Genomic DNA, 20,162 nt, shown 5'->3' on the forward strand with positions numbered 1-20,162 from the left:
AAACTCAAAATAATAAGATTATATAATAATTTTGTAATAAGATGAAAAAAAGTAAAAGACTCTTATAGTGCAGGCCTAAGTGGTGGTTGAATATTCAAAGAGAATGATGTATCAAACAAGAATAGAGCAAGGAATCGAGGGAAAACAAATTAGAGAGCAAGTGGGTGAGGTGGAGGTGAGGAATTGGAAGAAGAGAGCAAGTGGGCGAAAATGGAGAAGCCTCATGCACCACGATTCTCCAGTGTTAAGCGGCCATCCATCCATGTTCTTATGCCCTATGCCCCATGCCCCATGCCCGGGGCCTTTTGTGACCGTTTCTCTCTCTCTTTCTCTCATCTCGTGTATTCAATCTTCCCATCACTTCTTCTGTTTTTTCCACATTTTTCTCTCTTTCTCTTCCTTGAATTTCTTCGACTAACATGGGATGATCACAACATCTCCCAGACCCCTCCCTTCCTCACATCTTTCCTCTTTCTTCTCTTTCTTCCCATCTATCAATGTATGTACATCGCTTCCTCCTCCTCCTTTGAAGTTTGTCTTTTGTCGACTGATATTTCCTCTTCTTCTTCTTTTTTTTTTCTGTTAAAAAGAAAAATGATTTGGTTGGAATGCGATTCTGTTACGTGCCCTCCACACATGAATATTGTATGCAAGCAAGGGTTGGTTTGATTCCCTTGGCCCCAAAATGTAATGCAAGCCATGAACCACCATGAATAGAACATTCACAAATTCTCATATAAATATATATACATGTTCATATGTTGACTTTGATATTGGACATCATCCATGCATATGCCTTTGATGAAGATTTTCCTACCCCATTCAACAGTAACCCCCACTTGTATCTTCTGTTTCAATACAAAGCACCACTTCCTCTGATTCGATTTCATTCAATTTGTTTGTTTATTCTACATTGTGTTTGAGAGTTTAACTGCAATTCCATGTAAATCTTCTGATCAGGAATTCCTATTGAGGGGCATTGCCGTGTTACCCAATTGATGTCTTTGAAGCCTACGAAAGGGCTTGACTCATCTGAGGTATGTGTTCATACTTGATATTCATACTCTCTCTGCCTTTATTCTTCTTCATGAATATGCTGTGTTATTGGTTAGTTTTTAGAATTATTGTCCATTCCAATAGTGCAGATGAGTTGCAGTTCACAAGAAGAAGCACGATGCGAGCCCAAACATATGGATCCAGTTGCCAAGAGCAGTGCCAATTCAACCCACAGCCCCCCGCCTCAGGAATCCAAAAAGGAGGGGGCAGTCAAAAGTAACGCCGCCAATGCAACTGCAACTGCAACTCATGATTTGGCCTCTGCACATGCACCTGTGGATCCTGCTTCCAAAACTAATGCAAATTCGTCTATGAACCCACCATCTGCAAAGACAAATGAAGCAAAGACTAGTTATCTTGGCCCCAACAATAACAGAGGGATGAGCACTAGCACCCGTAGTGACAGCTTAGAGAGCTCTACCACACCCTTGAGACCCCACACTGGTGGTGATGTTCGATGGGATGCTATTAACTTGGCCAATTCTAGAGACTCCCCTCTTGGGCTTAGCCATTTTCGGCTGCTCAAGCGCCTTGGCTATGGTGACATTGGAAGTGTCTATCTTGTTGAACTCAGAGGAACCACTGCCTACTTTGCAATGAAAGTGATGGACAAAGCATCTCTTGCAAGTAGAAACAAGCTACTTCGGGCCCAGACAGAGAAGGAGATTCTTGGACTCCTTGACCACCCATTCTTGCCCACTCTGTATTCCTACTTTGAGACTGATAAATTCTATTGCTTGGTCATGGAGTTCTGCAGTGGAGGTAATCTACATTCTCTGCGGCAGAAACAACCCAACAAGCATTTTTCTGAAGAAGCTGCCCGGTTAGTACCTTTCCACTTCATTTTGTTTATCACTTTATTCCCTTTCTTCCCCTTTGGAATGTCTGGTTCAGTTTTTGTACTTGCATATGCTTTATACATACCTTTTGATGAGCACTATGATAAAGGTTATCCAGATCATTTAGGTATAATTCGGAATCTGATAAATTAGTTTCAGAACCAGGAGAGGATTAGCAAAATTGATTACTTTAAGATGCCCAACTTTTCCCATCAAAAGCACACTTCTTATATTCACCATTTAGAAGCCTATTTATCATATACCAATTAGCCATATAGGAGCATAAATGTTATGTATTTCCTTTTCATATTGGTCTACTAGTGTTCTATCTCCCTTTTCCCAACCACCATCACCACCAGTTGACAAACATAAACAAAAAGAATTGGGCTGCATTTGGCTTCAAAGAATTTGATTTCATCTGATATTCCAACTCTATTTGGATTCGGCAATTTTGGTTTTACAGAGCAAATGTCTTGATGTCTCTTCTATCAGCTAAGTTGAGTTTCTTATGAAGTTCCTTGAGATTAACAGATAGAATCTCTTATGTTTCTTGGTTCAACTTTGGTAGGTTTTATGCATCAGAGGTATTGCTAGCACTTGAGTATCTGCACATGCTAGGCATCGTGTACAGGGATCTGAAGCCAGAAAATGTGCTAGTAAGAGATGAGGGTCATATCATGCTCTCTGACTTTGACCTCTCACTCCGCTGTTCTGTGAGTCCAACGCTAGTCAAGTCTTCATCCGGGCATTCAGGTAGCACAGTTGGTGGTGGTGGCGGAGGTATCAGCAGCGGAGCAATTCTGGATGATGAATATGCAGTGCAGGGGTGTATCCAGCCTTCTACTTTTCTCCCACGCATTCTACCAACTAAAAAAAACCGAAAATCTAAATCAGATTTTGGCCTCTTTGTTGGAGGGTCCCTTCCAGAACTAATGGCAGAGCCCACAAACGTGAGATCAATGTCATTTGTGGGAACCCATGAATACTTGGCCCCAGAGATCATAAGAGGAGAGGGGCATGGCAGTGCTGTGGACTGGTGGACATTTGGTATATTCTTGTACGAGCTGTTGCATGGAACAACTCCCTTCAAGGGCCAAGGCAATCGTGCCACACTGTTTAATGTTGTAGGGCAGCCATTAAGATTTCCAGATACTCCAACAGTGAGTTTCATGGCTCGTGATCTTATAAGAGGGCTTTTGGTGAAGGAACCGCAGAAGCGAATTGCATACAAAAGGGGTGCCACAGAAATAAAACAACACCCATTCTTTGAAGGAGTGAACTGGGCCCTAGTGAGGAGCGCCATGCCTCCCCACATACCCGAACCAGTAGACTTTGGGCACTTTGCTAGTAAAGAGTCGGGCCATGCTGAGAAGAAGAATTCAGATACTGGGGGTGATAAACACAAGAATAGTCCGAATGATGCTTCTTATGTTGATTTCGAGTACTTTTAGGAAATAGGCTCCTCCTACTTTGTATGATAACAACATACATATTAGGAGAAAGACCATATCATGTTGTAGAAAGAATAAGAAATGTATGCTTGCCGAATATCTATTCAACATACGGGTTGTTGGGTTTTATCATTTGATGCGTTTTACCTTCAAACAATCCTTGTAAGAATTTTTTGACAAAAAACACACTAATCAATCTTAATTTGTTGGTTTCCTTTGTTTTGTTTTGGTTTGATTCAATTCAGATTAACAATAAGAAATAAAATTATGTTATTAATTTAGATCAAATCAACAAGCTCATGACTCATGACTCATGACTAGACATAGTAGAACCACGAGTGTTATAACCTCAAATATATATATATATATTTCATTTTTAATAAAATAATATTTAAGAATGTAACCTCAAATATAAATAAATATTTCTATCTGCACCAATGAATCTGGTTTGTGTGCTAATTAGAGAATGAACAGAATTATGTACACATAATTTAAATGCTATATTTGGTTTGAGAAAAAGTATTAAGAAAATATCTGGTTTATTTACTTTTTATTTACATTTTTCATCAAATTTTATAGAACAAATCAGTCAATTTCTAATTTAAAAACTTTACTAAGAAAGAATATGAAGAGAATATTCTTTCTCTCCATAAAAAATGAAATAGAAGAAAGTTCAGCGATAATATATTACCATATTCATTACATTTTAGGAAATGCTTACTCCAAAAAAATAATTGATTTCCATTTCTAAGTTTTTGCGCCTGGTGAGGGTAATACAGAAATTTCACGTTTCTGTAGGTGGAAATGTGGAACGGTGTATCAAACCGATGTGCCCGATGCATTCTGGAGGTGAAGGGAATTTACAGTATACCTTCGCTTTCTACGTTGGATTGTGTGTCGCAGACAGAGACTGTGTCTAACTCACTGATAAATCGGAGATGGCTTTGGAGAAGATCAAGGTGGACAACCCCATCGTTGAGATGGATGGTCAGCACCCTTTTCTTCTATCTTCTTCTCTCAATCAATTTCTTCTCTTTCTTCTTTTTGCTTGTTTTACTTCACACGCCCCTTTTCTTGAATTGAATCCTGACTCCCACCATGGATTTTCAAATTCCAACCCAATTGAGATATGGGTTTCAAAGCCCCAATTCCAATTCAACTAATTTATATATCATGCAGGTGATGAAATGACTCGGGTTTTCTGGAAATCAATCAAGGATAAGGTAATTCTTATGCTTTTCTTTGTATGCTTCCTCCCTCTCTTTTTTTTTCTTCTGCTTTTGTTTAATCATTCTTTCTTTTCTTTTTCTTTTTTTGTCTTTTTCTTTGCATTCCACAGCTTATTCTCCCCTTTCTAGAGTTGGATATCAAATACTTTGATCTTGGCCTACCCAACCGTGAGGCCACTCGTGATCAAGTTACGGTTGATAGTGCTCATGCCACTCTTAAGTATGCGCTTATGCTATCACCATTTCTTCTCTTGTTTAATGATTTTTGTGGTTCAAAATTTTACTTGTGTATTTTCAATATGTAAGTTTGTCCACTATTGTGTTGTCATAGGTATAATGTGGCGATTAAGTGTGCAACTATAACTCCAGGTACTCATTCTTTGACAAAGGGGAATGACAGCGTTCGTTTTACTTGCAATTTTGAACTATTTAGTTTACTTTGTTGTTTGATTCCTTTTCATTTGGTGTGGTGACTGACAGATGAAGCCCGTGTTAAGGAGTTCAACTTGAAACAGATGTGGAAGAGTCCAAATGGGACTATTAGGAACATTTTAAATGGTAGATGAATTTTCCTTTGTGGGTTCCTGCTTTTATTCTTCCCCTCTTACGTTTCCCACATTGTGAATTAGTTTCCAACATGCTACAGGTACTGTTTTCAGAGAACCAATTATCTGCAAGAATGTTCCTCGCCTCATCCCAGGTTTTAGTGATGTGATTTTTCCTGTTCATTGTTTCTAACTCTACATTAGAGAAATGGGGCAATAGAATTTTTTGACATTTTTCCAGGTTGGTCCAAGCCAATATGCATTGGAAGGCATGCTTTTGGGGATCAATATCGAGCAACTGATGCCGTTATTGAAGGATCCGGAAAACTGAAAATGGTGTTTGGTAAATTTTTGTTTTCAGTAGTGAGCTTTCAGGGAATAATGTTTGTTTCAATTTTCACATAGCTTCCAAAACTGCAGGCTCCAATGCCGAATTACAAGCTCCACATATGTTTTAGTGCTTTATTCCACTGTTGGTTTAGTATGTTATCTTCTAATCAAGGGCATCTTAATACACAATTTGCAGTGCCTGATGGACCGAATGAGATAAAAGAATTGGAGGTTTACCAATTTACGGGTGCTGGAGGAGTTGCTTTGTCAATGTATAATACTGATGAGGTTTACATTCACCAAATGTCTTCCCTTTTTCTCTTACTTGAAAGCCAATTTGAAGTTTACTAGACCTCTTGATACTGTCATATGATTATTATTTCTTTAAACAGTCCATCCGCGCTTTTGCTGAGGCTTCAATGAACATGGCTTACCAGAAAAGGTGGCCACTTTATCTTTCAACAAAAAATACCATTCTTAAGAAATATGATGGCAGGTAAGCATTCGAGTTTGATTTTAATTTTTTCTTTTTATATTTGTTTTTTTATCAACTTTATCTTTTGATTGCAATCACTCTAGCTAACTGAATCATCACAGTCCCTGTCTTATCCGCTCATAACTTGTGTGTGTGTGTGTCAGAGAGATGATTTGTTCATGGAATACCCATGTTATTCTAAGGGGCTGCATCATTTTGGGCCATGCTATTTTTCTTCTTTTGTGAGATATATGAGGCCTCCATTCATATTATTTATCAATGTTTTCTAATCCATGAAGATTTAAAGACATATTCCAAGAGGTTTATGAAGCTCAATGGAAATCCAAGTTTGAAGCTGCGGGGATATGGTGAGATATCATGCCCCAGGATGCTGTCTGATTTAATTCAGTTAATGTTATTAGTCACTAACTTATGTGGTTTGGTAGGTATGAGCATCGTCTCATTGATGATATGGTTGCTTATGCCCTTAAAAGTGATGGCGGCTATGTATGGGCCTGCAAAAATTATGATGGAGATGTCCAGAGTGATTTCTTAGCCCAAGGTTTGTACCATTTTGTTTCAATGATGTGTGAGTTACATGAAGGTTATGTTTGGTTCTCATAAAGTACCAAGGAAAGAAAAAAAAATTGTTAAGAAAAATGATTCTCATATTTATTCACTATATGGAAAATATGAAACAAAATCAAATATAATTAAAATTAGTTAGTTAAAGATTTATACATTTTAAAATGATTTAATCTTTGCATAGAGTGGAAAAACAAGTTAAATGAGTTTGAAGTAACATATAAAAGTAATTTATGGACTTTAAATATATTCTTATTTTCCTTTATTTTTTCTTTCCTTGTACTATTGCTCTTTATTTTCTTTCCTTTGCATTTTCCCTTAAATTTTCCAACAACAAAAACAGAGCCGAAGTGACTAGAAAAGGTTTGTTGCTCTAGAAGCATCACAGAAGAAGCATTGTGATGCTCTTTTTTTAGTCATCTGAAACTTTTGTCTCTATCATTACAGGATTTGGATCTCTTGGGTTGATGACTTCAGTACTGGTATATCTGCTCTGTTGATTTCTCTCTACACTTTCAAATGGGCTTTCTTATGTATCCTCACATTAGATTGATGAGAAGTTGGCTTGAATTCCAGGTGTGCCCAGATGGAAAGACCATTGAAGCTGAAGCAGCACATGGCACAGTTACCCGCCATTACAGGGTTCATCAGAAAGGAGGTGAAACCAGCACAAACAGCATAGCCTCTATCTTTGCCTGGTCAAGGGGTCTTGCACACAGGTATAAATGAGTTCCCGAACCATTCTTTTAATGTATCAAAATATTCAGAATAGGAATTTTCAGTTTTCGAGGTTGGGTAAATAGTTGTTAAAGGTGCCCTTAAAGCGCGTTTAGGCCTAAGGCTATACCACTCCCTAGTTACGGTACCTTGCTTGCTAAGGCATGTGTCATGATCAAGTTATGATAAGTATTCGAATGTGAACAGGGCTAAGTTGGATGGGAATGCTAGGCTATTGGACTTTACTGAGAAACTGGAAGCAGCCTGTATTGCAACTGTAGAATCAGGGAAGATGACTAAGGATCTTGCACTTCTTATTCACGGGCCTAAGTGAGTGCATTCAAAAGGATATTCTGTGTAGATGTTTTGCTACTGCTCCACATCTTTTGTTCCTAATAAACTTTCCTGTTTTTGTAGGGTTACTAGGGCTCAGTATCTGAACACTGAAGAGTTCATAGAAGCTGTGGCTGAGGAACTGAGAGCAAGGCTGCCTAAAAGATCGAAGTTTTGAACTCCTAGCCATTCACTTGGCTTTGTCTATGGCAATAATGTAAACTCCACAGTTCATTCAACTTATCTGTTTCTCATTCAAACAAGGCTGATGAGATTATTTATTATTATTATAAATCAAAGTTTTGAACTCCTAGCCGTTCACTTGGCTTTGTGTATGCCAATAATGCAATAATGAAAACTCCCAAGTTCATTCAACTTAGCTGTTTCTCATTCAAATTATTATTATTATTATTATTAGTATTATTATTATTATTATTATTATTTTGGTGTATTGTAACTCCCAATTTTGTAAAAAAAAAAAAAATTGGTCATCAATTTTTTTTATATGATTTAATTTCACTTCAACTCTAAAATTTGGTGTAGATGCATTAAATTACTATTGATTTTAAATTTTATCACTTAGATCCCCTATAAATTTATTATATTTTGTATATTATATTCCCTCAATTTCGTGAGTTGGTAACATATGTTTAATAATTTTCTAAAAGATAAATTATATTCTTTAAAAAGTAAATTTTATATTTGATATAAATCTATAACGGTGCTAAGAGATAAAATTTGAAATAAATGATGGCTTAATGCATTTATACTAAACCTAAAAGAAGTGAATTAAAATTAACCATTTTTAGATAAATATTAAAATTATATTTTATATTAAAAAAAGAATAATAATGTTATTAAAAATTTTAACAATCAATTGTAATATTCTAAAATTTCACACAAATTTATATTTAGAAGTTAATTTCACTCCCTTTTCCTCAAAATTTGATTAAATACAAAAGACCATCATTAATTTGATAAAATGTTATCAAACATTTCTCTTATTTCTAGTGATAGGAGATGAATGAAAATCATAAGATGGGCTATTTAATGAATTTATCCAAATATATTAAATTGTGAGAGATAAATATAAAATAAATGGATAATAACTACAATAAATTTAGTAAATTATAAAAAGTACGATATAGTATTTTACTAAAAATTGTAAAGCATAGATATTAATATCTTAATAAATGTATAAATTATATTTTTTATTAAAAATGAATAATAATATTTCAAAAAATAATAGGTATTGATAATATTTTATTTAAAGCCAATTATAAAAACAATACAATTTTTAAAAAATGCAAATCTACTTTCTCCCCTACATACATACATTTGCTCTTCGATTACAAGTATTTTGAATAGACCTCATCCAAATTATCATAATAATAGTAATAATATAATTTTTGAGTGTCAAACTATTTTTAAATAATCAGGATTGTTAAGAGTCAAACATATAAAGTTTCACATGATTTGGAATTTATTTACATAATAGAAGGGAGGGAGAGAGGGAGAGAGAGAGTTCAATTTTTTGGTTTCAACTTATTTTTAAAAACTATTATACTCGTTAATGTTTCCGATGAATTAAATCTCATTTGATTTTAAGCCCTTTCTCAAAGTGAGAGAATTATAAGAAAATTAAGGTACAAGTCCTTCCTCAATTGATGTAGTAGTGCATATGTAAACTAGGATGGTAGATGCTTGAACAAGTGCTAAATGCCCTTACTTATAACAAATTTTTTATTAGTTTTCTAACTTTGTCAAATTTTCTCACTACGCATACCAACTTTTGAGTAAAATGAAATTAATGGGTAGAATAGAATACTTAAAAGCATAGCATGATATAACAAATTCAAAGTTCATTATTTATTTAATAAAGTTCAAATCAAACTTTAATTTATCCTTATTCAATGTATTATATCTCTTATATTGTACATGATTTTGGCGCATTTGAAGTTGTACAAAAGATCTAAGTCAGGAGTTATTTACAAGTAGATGACTTGTTTATAGTCGATTCATGGACTTAAACAACTCATTAGAGGTTATAGTGCACTATCCTATGATTGGAGAGATAGTTAGTCTTGGCCATTAGGATGAGTTTTTCATGGTGAGTGCACCAGTGCGTATGGTAACACATTGAATAAGATTTACGGTAAGTCGTGATATAAAACTATCAAGTAGCTTAAACTTCACGAAATTGTTATGTTATATTGTCTTTCAACCTTAAAAGAATATTAAGTTTACACTAAAATTAATAGTGACTTTGTCATATGAATGAGATTTTAATGTGATCATATATTCCTTATGGATTAAGTCACTATTAGTGGAAGCCAATAATAATAAGTATTTTCAATGGAAGCATCATGATATCTCATGAGATGGAGACAATGTATCTCCTTGAGTGATCTTAAGGATGTGTGTTCAAGTATACTATGGTTATAATAATTTCTTAAGTGAAACTTAACAATAACGTTAGTAAGCTAAGATATGTCAATTGATTACACTATAAGAGAATTTAGGACTCAAGGATCTTAGAGGTAATCCTGAGAGGTTAATAACTTTCACCTTGTTAGATTACCGACACTAGTTCATGGGAAGACTTTATAAAATAGATAGCAGGTCATGGGTGTTGTTTTAAGGTATTAAAATAGAGGACTAGCCCGAAAACACACAAGCAAATAACATAATGAGGAACTGGAAACTTATTGGTGATAGGTTGAGGCGTGACAATGCATTGTCCTTAAAATAGATCCATCATTCTCGAAAACGAACTCGATGCACTAGGGTACCAATGGTCTACCTCTAGGATTCAACAGCTAGTGAATCTCACCTTGGGTGCACTTTGTAAGCGAGACATATATAGCTCGGGTTCTGAAATATTCCTCCAAATAAATAAATGAATGCAATAAGAACAGTGATGAACAGAATGTTGCAAAGTGCTCAAAATTGGTGTGTAGAGAGTGAGGGGTGACATACTTTTATAGGCCATTAACATAGTCTCAACGGGACTATAATTGTAATCGGAACATGACTCTACTTGTAAGAAAAAAAAATATTTATTTTAAATTTTGTAAAAATTAACCAAGTTCACATGCGTACCCGGGGGGTGGGGGACCCCGCGTAGGATGCATGTGCGGACGTGACTTGCATTAAGGAATTCTGGTCCAACCAGCCCAAAGCACCACTCAAATGGGCGTGGGCCCCATGGGTGCGTGAGGCTCTCCTATACCTCTCCACAAGCCCATTAGGCTAAGGAAAGTAAGCTAGTTAATAAACCTGTTAAAGATGTTCATCTTTTTCCTATGTGGGACAAGGTAAAACACTTAAAGTACCTTTTCACATTTACACTCTTCCTACAATGTCATAGGCATGAACACTTAGTGTCTCGTTGTAATTTATAATGAGTATTAGAGTGTAGTTAACTCTTTGAAGTAGGATGTTGAATCAACTTCATAATTGAATTCTACAGGAGTTGGTATTATCCTATGAGTAAAAATGGTTCTTGTTCGAGCTTATATACCTTGTTGACGCATTTTATGAGGGTTAAATTGATTTTTAGTTCATTATAGAAATTAGTGGACAACTTCTCTAGATTGGGTCAATTGTTTAATTAAAGTAATGTTAGATTAATTAAACAATTATGTTCTTTTTTTTTGGCTAAATTAAGTGACTCAAACCCAAAATGAAGTAAAGTCACTTAACTTTAATAGGAACCCTTATAAAGTTAGGTTTCATTCTCCTTCACTAATTTCTATAATTAACTAAAAAAGGAAAAATATCCCTTATAAAGTTAGGTTTCATTCTCCTTCACGTTCAAGAGAAAGCCTTAACCTCCACCTTTAGATATTTCCACCATCTCTATGTTAAAGTTTAAGGACAAGTCATTGCATAGAAGATCTCTAGGTCTTTAAGGTCGTCTTCAACACTTGATATTACTTTTTTGAAAAATTGGTGATTACTACTCAAAAAGTGTTATTTTATAACTTGTAATTAACTCTTTTAAACACTTTTGAGTAGTAGTTATTACCTTTTAACTCAATTGACATGTTAAGGACCCTTGCAATCGTTTCTAATCAAATTGTGTTAAGTTTTGGTGTTTTTGATAGCTTTTTGATCACCAAAGCAATCTAAGATGAGGGAGAGCTTTATATAATCCATGGCAAAGCAAATGGAAGCTCATTTACATAAAGAATTCAAGCTTTGGAGCTTCGTAGTTCTTTGCCAAAGCAAATCAAGAATGCAAGGAGGAAAAAAAGAGAAATCTAACATGATGAAATTCAAGAGGATAGCAACTATTGGACACATTTTGAGTACTTCCTGGACTCCATTTCATGCATACTATATTTTGTTTCGAAGCTTGGGAAGTCAGGAATCTAACACTTCAAACGGTGTGCAAATTGGAGTTGAAACGAAGAAGTTATGACCGTTTGAAGACAACCGCATCAAGCTGTGCAAAAAATTCGCAGCCCAAAGCCCATTTCGCAGCTACGAAATGAGCTGTGAAACCCACCTTTGGCACACGAGTGCCATTTCGCAGCCCATGCCTCCATCTTCGCAGCTGCGAACCACGTTGCGAAATCACCTCCAAGCTGTGAATGAAGTTGCGAATCATCTCCAAGTTGCGGAATCATCTCCAAGTTGTGAAATCACCTCCAAGTTGCAAAACCAAAATTCAAACTTGCAAAATGGATAATTCAACATGTGAATCACCTTGCGAAATCCACCTGTGTAAACTCAGATATTTGCAACTGACTTAGTTAGATTTTTTTTCTCAAGATATTTTCTCCTTGTAATCAGTCAAAGATATTATTGGGATATTTCTTAGAAAATATCTTCTCTATATATATCTTTGAACCAATGTAAAGAAATCATGTAGATCATATATCATATAGATCATATATCATGTAATCGACGATAGGAAGAAATATATTTACAGAGTACTTGCTCTGTTTTTCCTTCATATTTTTGTTTTCTCGTTATTTTTATTTCTAGCCAAACAAACTCTGAGGATGTTTCCTCAAAGGATGAGTGGCTAGGCTCTTTGTCTCTTGGAGTGAAGAAAGTCGGGTAAGTTTCCACATGCAAAAATTGGAAGTTTTGTTGTTTCAGCTTTTAATGAAGAGAAAGTGTGACCCGTTAATGGTTTTTATCTTTTTAGTTAACTTAAAACGTATTTTAATCACCTGGGCCAACACTTGGTAAGGCAAGTGATCTTCATCCATTGAGATGCACTAGTTTATCTCTTGCGAGCCGTTGGGAGGTGGTTTGAAGGTAGGATTTTCTAGAATAGCCAACACTTGGCAAGCTTTTGGACTCTAAGGAGACATCCATTAGTTATCTCTTGCGAGCTTTTGACGGGTAATCCAAGGTTAAAGATCACCTTGAATAGCAAATGCTAGGTAAGAGGTATGAGTCATTGCAAGATGCATTAGTGACAAGGATTTAGTGTTTGAACCCATTAAGGGGAAGCATCTGTACCACCGATTCGGGAATAACTATATGTTAAATCCCCAATGCGAGGAAAAGAAACAAGTGACCGAAACTCTCTTTTTGTATTGGGAACCTGAGCCTAGTGATTTGAAACTCCAAGAAATGCTTTTCTTTATTAGTAATTTCAGTTACTATTATTTTTTGTTAGATTAAAACCAATCCTTTTTCAAACATCTTTATGTTTTCTTTTAAAGCTAATCTTGAAATGAAAAGGCACCAATTCAGCTTTGAATTAATATCAATTGTGAAGTGAAAACTCATCCCAGTGAACGATCCTAGAACCACTATGCTATGCTAGTTGAGGCTATTCTAGTACATGGTGTAATAGGTTATAAATTTTGTTGATTACTCCCTGAGGACCGCAATTAAGGAACACCAGCTGGACACGAATCAAATGGCACCGTTGTTGGGGACCATTGAGAGGACATGAATTAGCTGATACACCAATTGGGAACGAATCAATTAGTATTACTTTCATTGCATAGATCTAAGATACCACCACTAATGAGTGTGAATTCATTAATGAATTTAGTAATTTTTAAAATATTTTATAACTTACAAAATTAAGAAAATTAATACCATAATTTCTCATGAAAATTTTGCTTTGGAGGAGAAACTAACAATATCATTATTAACTAATTTTGTTCTAAGAAATTATAATATTAATTGACTCAATTTTTGAGTTCTAAATTATTTTTTAAAATTATTGGACTTGTTAAATAATCTAACATATCAACTTTTGCTTGATTCGATGTTTGTTTTCCTATTGAAAGAAGTAAAAAAAGTATTTATGTATAGAAAGGAACTTAGCATGGTTATCAGGGATAATTTTGGTGTTTATTCGCTTAATTTTTGAGTTCTAAAATATTCATACAAATTACAAGATTCGTAGACGAATCTAACACATCAAACCTCATTTGATTGGGTATTTACTGGCCTAGGGAGAAAATTAATTGAAAATTAGGTATGAGTAAACAAATGAGGAAAATTACTAGCCCCTATTCAAATATGTATCACCCCATATTCAAACATATACTACTCTAACAATTTAACAAATTCTTACAGCTTTCTCAATGAATTTTTAAAAGTTTTTTACTAAGGTGGTGTTTGTTTTTTTACTTAATTCTAAATAGAACTTTAATATTTAATAGTGTTAAATATTAGGTTGTTTGTTTTTGTAGTATTTTATTTCTATTAAGTATTAAAAAATAAAGAAAAACTAATATGTTATTTTTTCTATTTAGAAAAAGTTACATATTTTGACTTTTTCTATTTAGTAAAAAGTTTATAATAACTAATGAAAAAGTAAAAAAATAAATAACCAAAATTCTGAAAACAAATTATTTTAAGCAAAAAACCAAAAAAACAAATACTACCTAAGTAAAACGATTCCAAATCAAACAAAATATGATACCTCATACACATTAATTAATGAATTAAAAAATTAAACAAATTAATATTAGAATTTCTTGAACCAAAATTCATCTAAAATAACTATGTTAATTTCTTTGGGCAAAGGAATTATAAATAAAAAAGAATTAATGTATTGGGATTCTTTATATATTAAAGAGTAGTAATTTTTAAAAATAAATTGGAATTAAAAAAAAAAATTAGCTCAATTAATACCAAAATTTCTTAGGATAAAATTAGTCCATAATGATTATGTTATTTGTGTAGGGACCCATCCCTGTTGACACGTGGCACACGTCCCCTGACGACACGTGGCACGTGTTCCTACCCGGAATATCCACATCCGGATTTCCCCAAGAGTACACGTGGCGCGCTTTCCTATCCGGACCACCTCCATCACTCATCCGGCGACCTTTCATATCCCACTCGGATATGTTCATCCCGGACCACCGCCATCACTCATCCGGCGGCCTTTCGTATTCCACCCGGATATGATCATCCGGATCACTGGTCAAACTAAGCGTGCCTCACTACGTCATTCTGACATCCTGTCACAAATCATATTCCGATACCTGCAGAGCGAAAAGACAGAAGTGACAGCTAGTCACTTCCCACGACCTCTGACAGCCGTTCGTAGGATGAGGATGTCCCTGCCACCACCTAGTGGCAATCATGGTAAACCAGAAAGCCTTCCATCATTTATGGAGGAGAGAGAGTTTCTAAATGGTATATATATGAACCTTCGCACAAAGAAGAAGGTAAGCTACTCAATACCTAGTAAAAGGCCAACTGTGCCATCTGCTTTTATCTCTCTTTCCATGGCTGACAAAACCATCGGAGGGTGTGTCCGGACCCCCTGTCCGGACACCTTTTGCAGGGACAGCTGAATCAGGAATTCGTATTCGTTGAGATCGTATATCCATCCATTGAGTAGTTACATGGATAGCTGAGAATACGAGGCCTCAACAATTTGTACAAATTACTGCATTTATCATTAACTTAACGTATTAAGTCTTGTTTGTTTAGGAGTTATTGGTATCTAATGAAAAAAATTGAGAAAGTTTGAAAAATTAATTGGAAATTGATAACAATTAAGGCACATGTACGTTTTTACTACTCTTAAACATCCACATATAATGAAGAAATTATTTATTTGCATTAGAAAATGAATGAATTATATTTGTTTTTTTATAATTGATTTTAAATAAAAATTTGTGTGAATTTTTAAAATATTAAAAATTTTAAAATGTTAAAATGTAAAGTTTGGAAAGTGGAGTACCTGAAGTTGGTAAAGAATGAAATGCCAGTGAGGAGAAACTGAAACTGGCTTCCATAACTGTGCAAAAATATTATGTAATTATTTCAATTAATAAAATTTTAAATGGTTTAATTTTAAATATTTATTCATAAATATTAAAGGAAATAAAAATATACTTTTTTTTTAGATATAGAAATTATTAAAAGACTAAACTCTGGAGGAAAAAAACAATAGATTATGGTAAGAGATGGCGGCCAAACAAAATGAAACACATCCAGTAATAAGATGGCGGTCATACACAGACGCCAATTTCTGCTGCTGCTGCTGCTGGTAGTGGACCTAGTGGTAGAGGTGGAAGCCGAAGATGTTATCTCATCAGTGTGGGATGGTGACGACGATGACTACGATGATGGTGCCCACTTCTCCGGCCTACCAGAGAAATTCCTTTGTCCCTCTCTCCTTCCCAAAGCCCAAACCTTCTTCTACATCACCCTTCGTTTCTCCCACTGTCTGTCTCTCTCCCGGGTTCGATCAGCTCCCTGAAATCGCCCACAACAAGGTGAAAAGTTGACCACTTGGTCTCCAGTATGGATTGGATAAGAAGCTTTGGGAATATGAGAACGAAATCCAAACGGGTTGTATTTATTTGTTTGTTTTTGCCTGAAGGTTCTGATAGCAGCAGGGGTTTCGGCGGCAATAGGGCAGCTCTCGAAGCCCTTTACTTCCTCTCTTCTCTACAGCCGCAAATTCGATCTTGGTTCCGCCATTCAACCAGGGGGATTTCCTTCTACCCATTCATCTGTACGTGTTTGTGTTTTAATCTTTGATTTTTTCAAGTTATTTTCTGATTCATTACGGGCAATATTGATGAATGGGTGGGTGGATTTTGAATAGGCGGTTGTGGCCGCTGCAACGTCGCTCGCTCTTGAAAGGTAAAGCAGCAGCAATGTAGAATCTTCGTTGTTCCTGTTGATTGCTTTCATCTGTATTTATCTGTTTGTTTGATAATTGCAGGGGGTTTTCTGACTCAATCTTTGGTATGGCTGTTGTTTTTGCTTCCCTTGTCATGTATGACGCTCAGGTACTTTCGCTTTTACATGGCATTTCATTATAGTTTTGTTTGGTTATCTTCTTTTCTGATTTGCAATTTGATTATCAAAGGAAATTATCTGTTTCCTTTCAGCACTGTCATAGTCGACTGTTTGCCTTAATGCAGAGGTCATTTTTAAATCAGGGGACCCAATTGGCAGTCTTGGAATGTGATGATATTATTATGGTTACAATACTGAATTCAAAATATGCTTTTATGGCAACACTATGTCTTGTCTAATTCCATACCAACCCATACATTATTGGCCTAGAATATGATTCATTCTTGTGATTACAATACTGAATTGACAAATTGAAAGCCAATTAGTATAACAAAATTGCTACTCCAAACAAGTATAAGTAACATTTCTGGGTTCGGGTTTAGAGGCTCTCTCTCAATGGTGTCCATGTTGTGCATTTGTGCGTGATTTTGGGGGAGAATATCATTGCCATGCTCCCCTGACAATGAATTAGAACTTTGCCACCATTTGCTCTATCTTCCTGCCCTTGCTATGGAATCCCATGAAAGAAAGTTGTGCAAGGGAAATGGAGGTCTAAAGATAGAAACATCTAGGGAAGATTACAATTGGATGAAAAGGAAAGCCATTGCTTCTATCCTTTTTGCCTATCATTTCATGGAACTATAAACATAAATTGAACCTTTTACCTATCCAAAAAAAAAAAAAAAAAACTATAGACATAAATTGAACCTCATGTTGTAAATTCCCGTTTCATTTTCAATTTTTTTCTTCATTTTCTTGGTCTTTTTTTCTTTTTAGGTGAGATTGCCCTAAACCTAGCCCCTAGTCTAGTTCCATTAACACTGTCAAGGTTGAACTTTCATGTGAATGCAAAATTTTAAAAAGTGGGAAAGGGAGAAGAGAGACTGTGGGGGTTCCGGTGGAATGCTTGGTGCTTCCCTGAGGATGCTCTATCTATCAAGAATTGAAACCTTTCTTCCACTTTTTTTACTTCATTTTCTTCTTTTGGTGTTTAAGCTTGCTAGATTCAGGATTTTCTCAGCTTATGTCAATTGTGAGTATCATTTTAAAGTAATAGGTTTCTACAAGGCTTAAGATCATCACTAAAAGGCCAGCCCCAAACAGTTGTTATGGAGTATGCCAGTTTGCAAACTGGTAGTCACAATCTGCCTTTTTCATTTCATTTTAACGTTTAGTGGTTGGCAACAGAAGCATGAATATTGGAGTTACATGTGGAGATCTCAACCCTTTTGGATCATCTATCCTTGTCACTAAGCTATTGGTATTTCCATGAAACCTTCTTCCAAAGACTATTTATCTTGGAAGGAGTTTCTGCCTTGTATATTGGCCAAATAGGTTTATGAAGTGTATGTCATCAGAGTTACATAATCACCATAATAAGGTAAATTGATGGTAGGAGATAGGGATATCCCTTTAGAAGCAAGAAGCCCACACTAGTTTGTGGAGGCTCTGAAGTTAGCTGGTGCTGGGAGTGACCTTCATGATTACCTCATGATTGAAATTTCATGATATTCTAAAAATTCAGGATTTAAAGATAGAAGCACGTATCTTGATCCATAACATAAATATAGTTACTTGTAGATTTGGAAATAACATCGTTGAATCTATACTACCTTACTTCTTTTTTATGTTGTCAAGTAATGGGAACATGCAATGTGTCAATTTGAAAAGGTGATGAGTGGAGAGAGGGAGTAGAAGTGTTATGTGCATATAGGTGATTTATGGATTTTCCCATCATTTGAACCAAAAATAAGGGTTTTTTTTTTCTCGTATTTTCTTCTTTCTTGCACTAATTTGGAACTTTTAGGATTAATTTCATCTGAATGTATGCATGGGGAGCCATAAGATTGCATGTTGAAAATCAAAGCATGTTGGATATTAATCACATACAAGAAGAGACCGAAAAACCTAAATCATGATCAAACCAAAGGCAAACTTCATGTGGTCATTAAGACCACTTTTGATTTCAACACCTCGTTCAGCCTTTGCCTTCTTCAATGCCATCTCATGCAGCCTTTACCTTTCTTTTCCAAGGCATGGTTCTAATTTGTTCTGGTGAAATTTTCTTTAGCACCTTGAAAAAAATTGAGGGGAGGCTCCTTTCTGTTTTGCATTAATGTTGGTGTTCTGATTCTCCTCACATCTGCCTTCGTTTCTTGGACCAAAACATTGAGCATGCATCAACCTTGAACAAAACAAAGAGGTTCAGGGCTGATCTCCGCTTGACACAGCTACTGTCCAATGTGATTAGGCAAAGCGCCTAAATATCCTAGAGAAGCGGCAATTAGGAGGAGATCATCAACAATCTCAGTGTCTTTTACACATGAACAGAACATTTTGGATCAACCACTTTCCAGGCTAATTAAGACCTTCCTGATCAAATATGCTACTCATGGTTTGTCAGTGTAGTTGCTTCATAGTACAACCTGCAAGACTCAAAAACCGAGGTGGAATACTTGTGAAAATATTGCCCATCAATGATAACCAAAAACTCTTGCCAAAAATTCCGTCATTTGCCTCTCCTTCCATGCAGTACAGTTAATGATGAAAAAAGGGTATAAACTATCTTGTTTCTAAATATAGATGGATCAAGAATAGGTTCTTGGCATTTGTTTCTATGGCTAGATAATGGGTTTTTTGACTGAAACTACTAATTTCTGACAGAAAATCCTTTGTTTTGCAGGGAGTGAGAAGGGAAGTGGGCAATCATGCAAAAACCATAAACATGACACTTTCCAAGACACGGTTTCATTGTAATGATGGAGATGATATGTCAACCACTCAACCGGGAAAACCATCATCAAATATAGAGACTTCTCCTGCACCCAAACGAACAAATGCCACTCTATTAGCTAGATCACCCAACAGGCTGAGACAAACCAGTTCAACTCTGATGTCTTCTGGCTTAGATACTGATGCTGAAGAAGGATCAAAGAAAGTTATCAATCCATTGAAAGAAACAGTCGGCCACACTGAGGTTGAAGTCCTAGCAGGCGCCTTGCTAGGTTTCTTTGTCAGCCTGGCAGTGCAGACCATGCTATGATGTCCATCCATTTTCTTTTGATCAATTCATTTCAAACTTTATTTGTTGACATCTACCTAAGTTTTTGACACCCTTTTGAGTCGTGTCACATAAGGAAATAAGGTCAGATTTAGGCCTAGAAGCGTCCAACAAGTCTGTTCCAAACTTTTGGCGTTGTTCAGAGTTACTGAGATGAACAAATCCCAATTTATAGAATTGTTTTTAATTTAAGATGCAATGGTGACTTGAATCTTTTGAAATGAGCTAGGGCAAACAACAGGCCGTTGCCAAGTGATACTGGTGCATGGATCACACCTAGCACAAGGGT

At 35.6% G+C, this 20,162-nt stretch overlaps 3 protein-coding genes across 7 annotated transcripts; all 3 read left to right on the forward strand.

The window, feature by feature from the left end:
• Positions 1 to 335: 335 nt before the first annotated feature.
• LOC117908722 (serine/threonine-protein kinase AGC1-7-like) lies at positions 336 to 3,573 on the forward strand. 5 transcript variants are annotated; one of them, XM_034822409.1, is made up of 4 exons: positions 336 to 499; positions 961 to 1,037; positions 1,146 to 1,879; positions 2,464 to 3,573. In XM_034822409.1, exons 2-4 carry the CDS (start codon positions 999 to 1,001, stop codon positions 3,344 to 3,346), a joined length of 1,656 nt encoding a protein of 551 aa, XP_034678300.1. In that variant the 5' UTR covers positions 336 to 499; positions 961 to 998; the 3' UTR covers positions 3,347 to 3,573. The 5 variants fall into 5 exon arrangements, with proteins under 5 accessions (XP_034678300.1, XP_034678299.1, XP_034678301.1 ...); XM_034822408.1 differs by lacking the exon at positions 336 to 499 and adding an exon at positions 515 to 687; XM_034822410.1 differs by lacking the exon at positions 336 to 499 and adding an exon at positions 515 to 659.
• Positions 3,574 to 4,153: 580 nt separating this feature from the next.
• LOC117908406 (isocitrate dehydrogenase [NADP]-like) lies at positions 4,154 to 7,935 on the forward strand. Its single transcript, XM_034821986.1, has 15 exons — positions 4,154 to 4,333; positions 4,526 to 4,569; positions 4,686 to 4,795; positions 4,907 to 4,944; positions 5,056 to 5,133; positions 5,222 to 5,275; positions 5,362 to 5,463; positions 5,647 to 5,738; positions 5,843 to 5,946; positions 6,225 to 6,293; positions 6,372 to 6,487; positions 6,958 to 6,992; positions 7,087 to 7,229; positions 7,435 to 7,557; positions 7,645 to 7,935. The coding sequence occupies exons 1-15, from the start codon at positions 4,285 to 4,287 to the stop codon at positions 7,736 to 7,738; spliced, it is 1,251 nt and encodes a 416-aa protein (XP_034677877.1). The 5' UTR covers positions 4,154 to 4,284; the 3' UTR covers positions 7,739 to 7,935.
• An 8,054-nt stretch (positions 7,936 to 15,989) lies between these two features.
• LOC117908404 (uncharacterized membrane protein YuiD) lies at positions 15,990 to 20,065 on the forward strand. Its single transcript, XM_034821984.1, has 5 exons — positions 15,990 to 16,280; positions 16,388 to 16,522; positions 16,616 to 16,653; positions 16,736 to 16,802; positions 19,496 to 20,065. Exons 1-5 carry the CDS (start codon positions 16,086 to 16,088, stop codon positions 19,853 to 19,855), a joined length of 795 nt encoding a protein of 264 aa, XP_034677875.1. The 5' UTR covers positions 15,990 to 16,085; the 3' UTR covers positions 19,856 to 20,065.
• Positions 20,066 to 20,162: the final 97 nt, after the last annotated feature.

Source organism: Vitis riparia, chromosome 19, assembly GCF_004353265.1.
Source record: "Vitis riparia cultivar Riparia Gloire de Montpellier isolate 1030 chromosome 19, EGFV_Vit.rip_1.0, whole genome shotgun sequence".
Lineage (NCBI taxonomy): Eukaryota > Viridiplantae > Streptophyta > Magnoliopsida > Vitales > Vitaceae > Vitis > Vitis riparia.

Coding starts and splice junctions, on each gene's coding strand:
- LOC117908722 (XM_034822407.1), top strand. CDS start 759: ATGTTGACTTTGATATTGGACATCATCCATGCATATGCCTTTGATGAA. Junction 1,038..1,145: donor AAGGGCTTGACTCATCTGAG/GTATGTGTTCAT, acceptor CCAATAGTGCAG/ATGAGTTGCAGTTCACAAGA. Junction 1,880..2,463: donor TTTTCTGAAGAAGCTGCCCG/GTTAGTACCTTT, acceptor CAACTTTGGTAG/GTTTTATGCATCAGAGGTAT.
- LOC117908406 (XM_034821986.1), top strand. CDS start 4,285: ATGGCTTTGGAGAAGATCAAGGTGGACAACCCCATCGTTGAGATGGAT. Junction 5,134..5,221: donor TATTAGGAACATTTTAAATG/GTAGATGAATTT, acceptor AACATGCTACAG/GTACTGTTTTCAGAGAACCA. Junction 5,464..5,646: donor AAAACTGAAAATGGTGTTTG/GTAAATTTTTGT, acceptor CACAATTTGCAG/TGCCTGATGGACCGAATGAG.
- LOC117908404 (XM_034821984.1), top strand. CDS start 16,086: ATGTTATCTCATCAGTGTGGGATGGTGACGACGATGACTACGATGATG. Junction 16,523..16,615: donor TTCCTTCTACCCATTCATCT/GTACGTGTTTGT, acceptor GATTTTGAATAG/GCGGTTGTGGCCGCTGCAAC. Junction 16,654..16,735: donor ACGTCGCTCGCTCTTGAAAG/GTAAAGCAGCAG, acceptor TGATAATTGCAG/GGGGTTTTCTGACTCAATCT.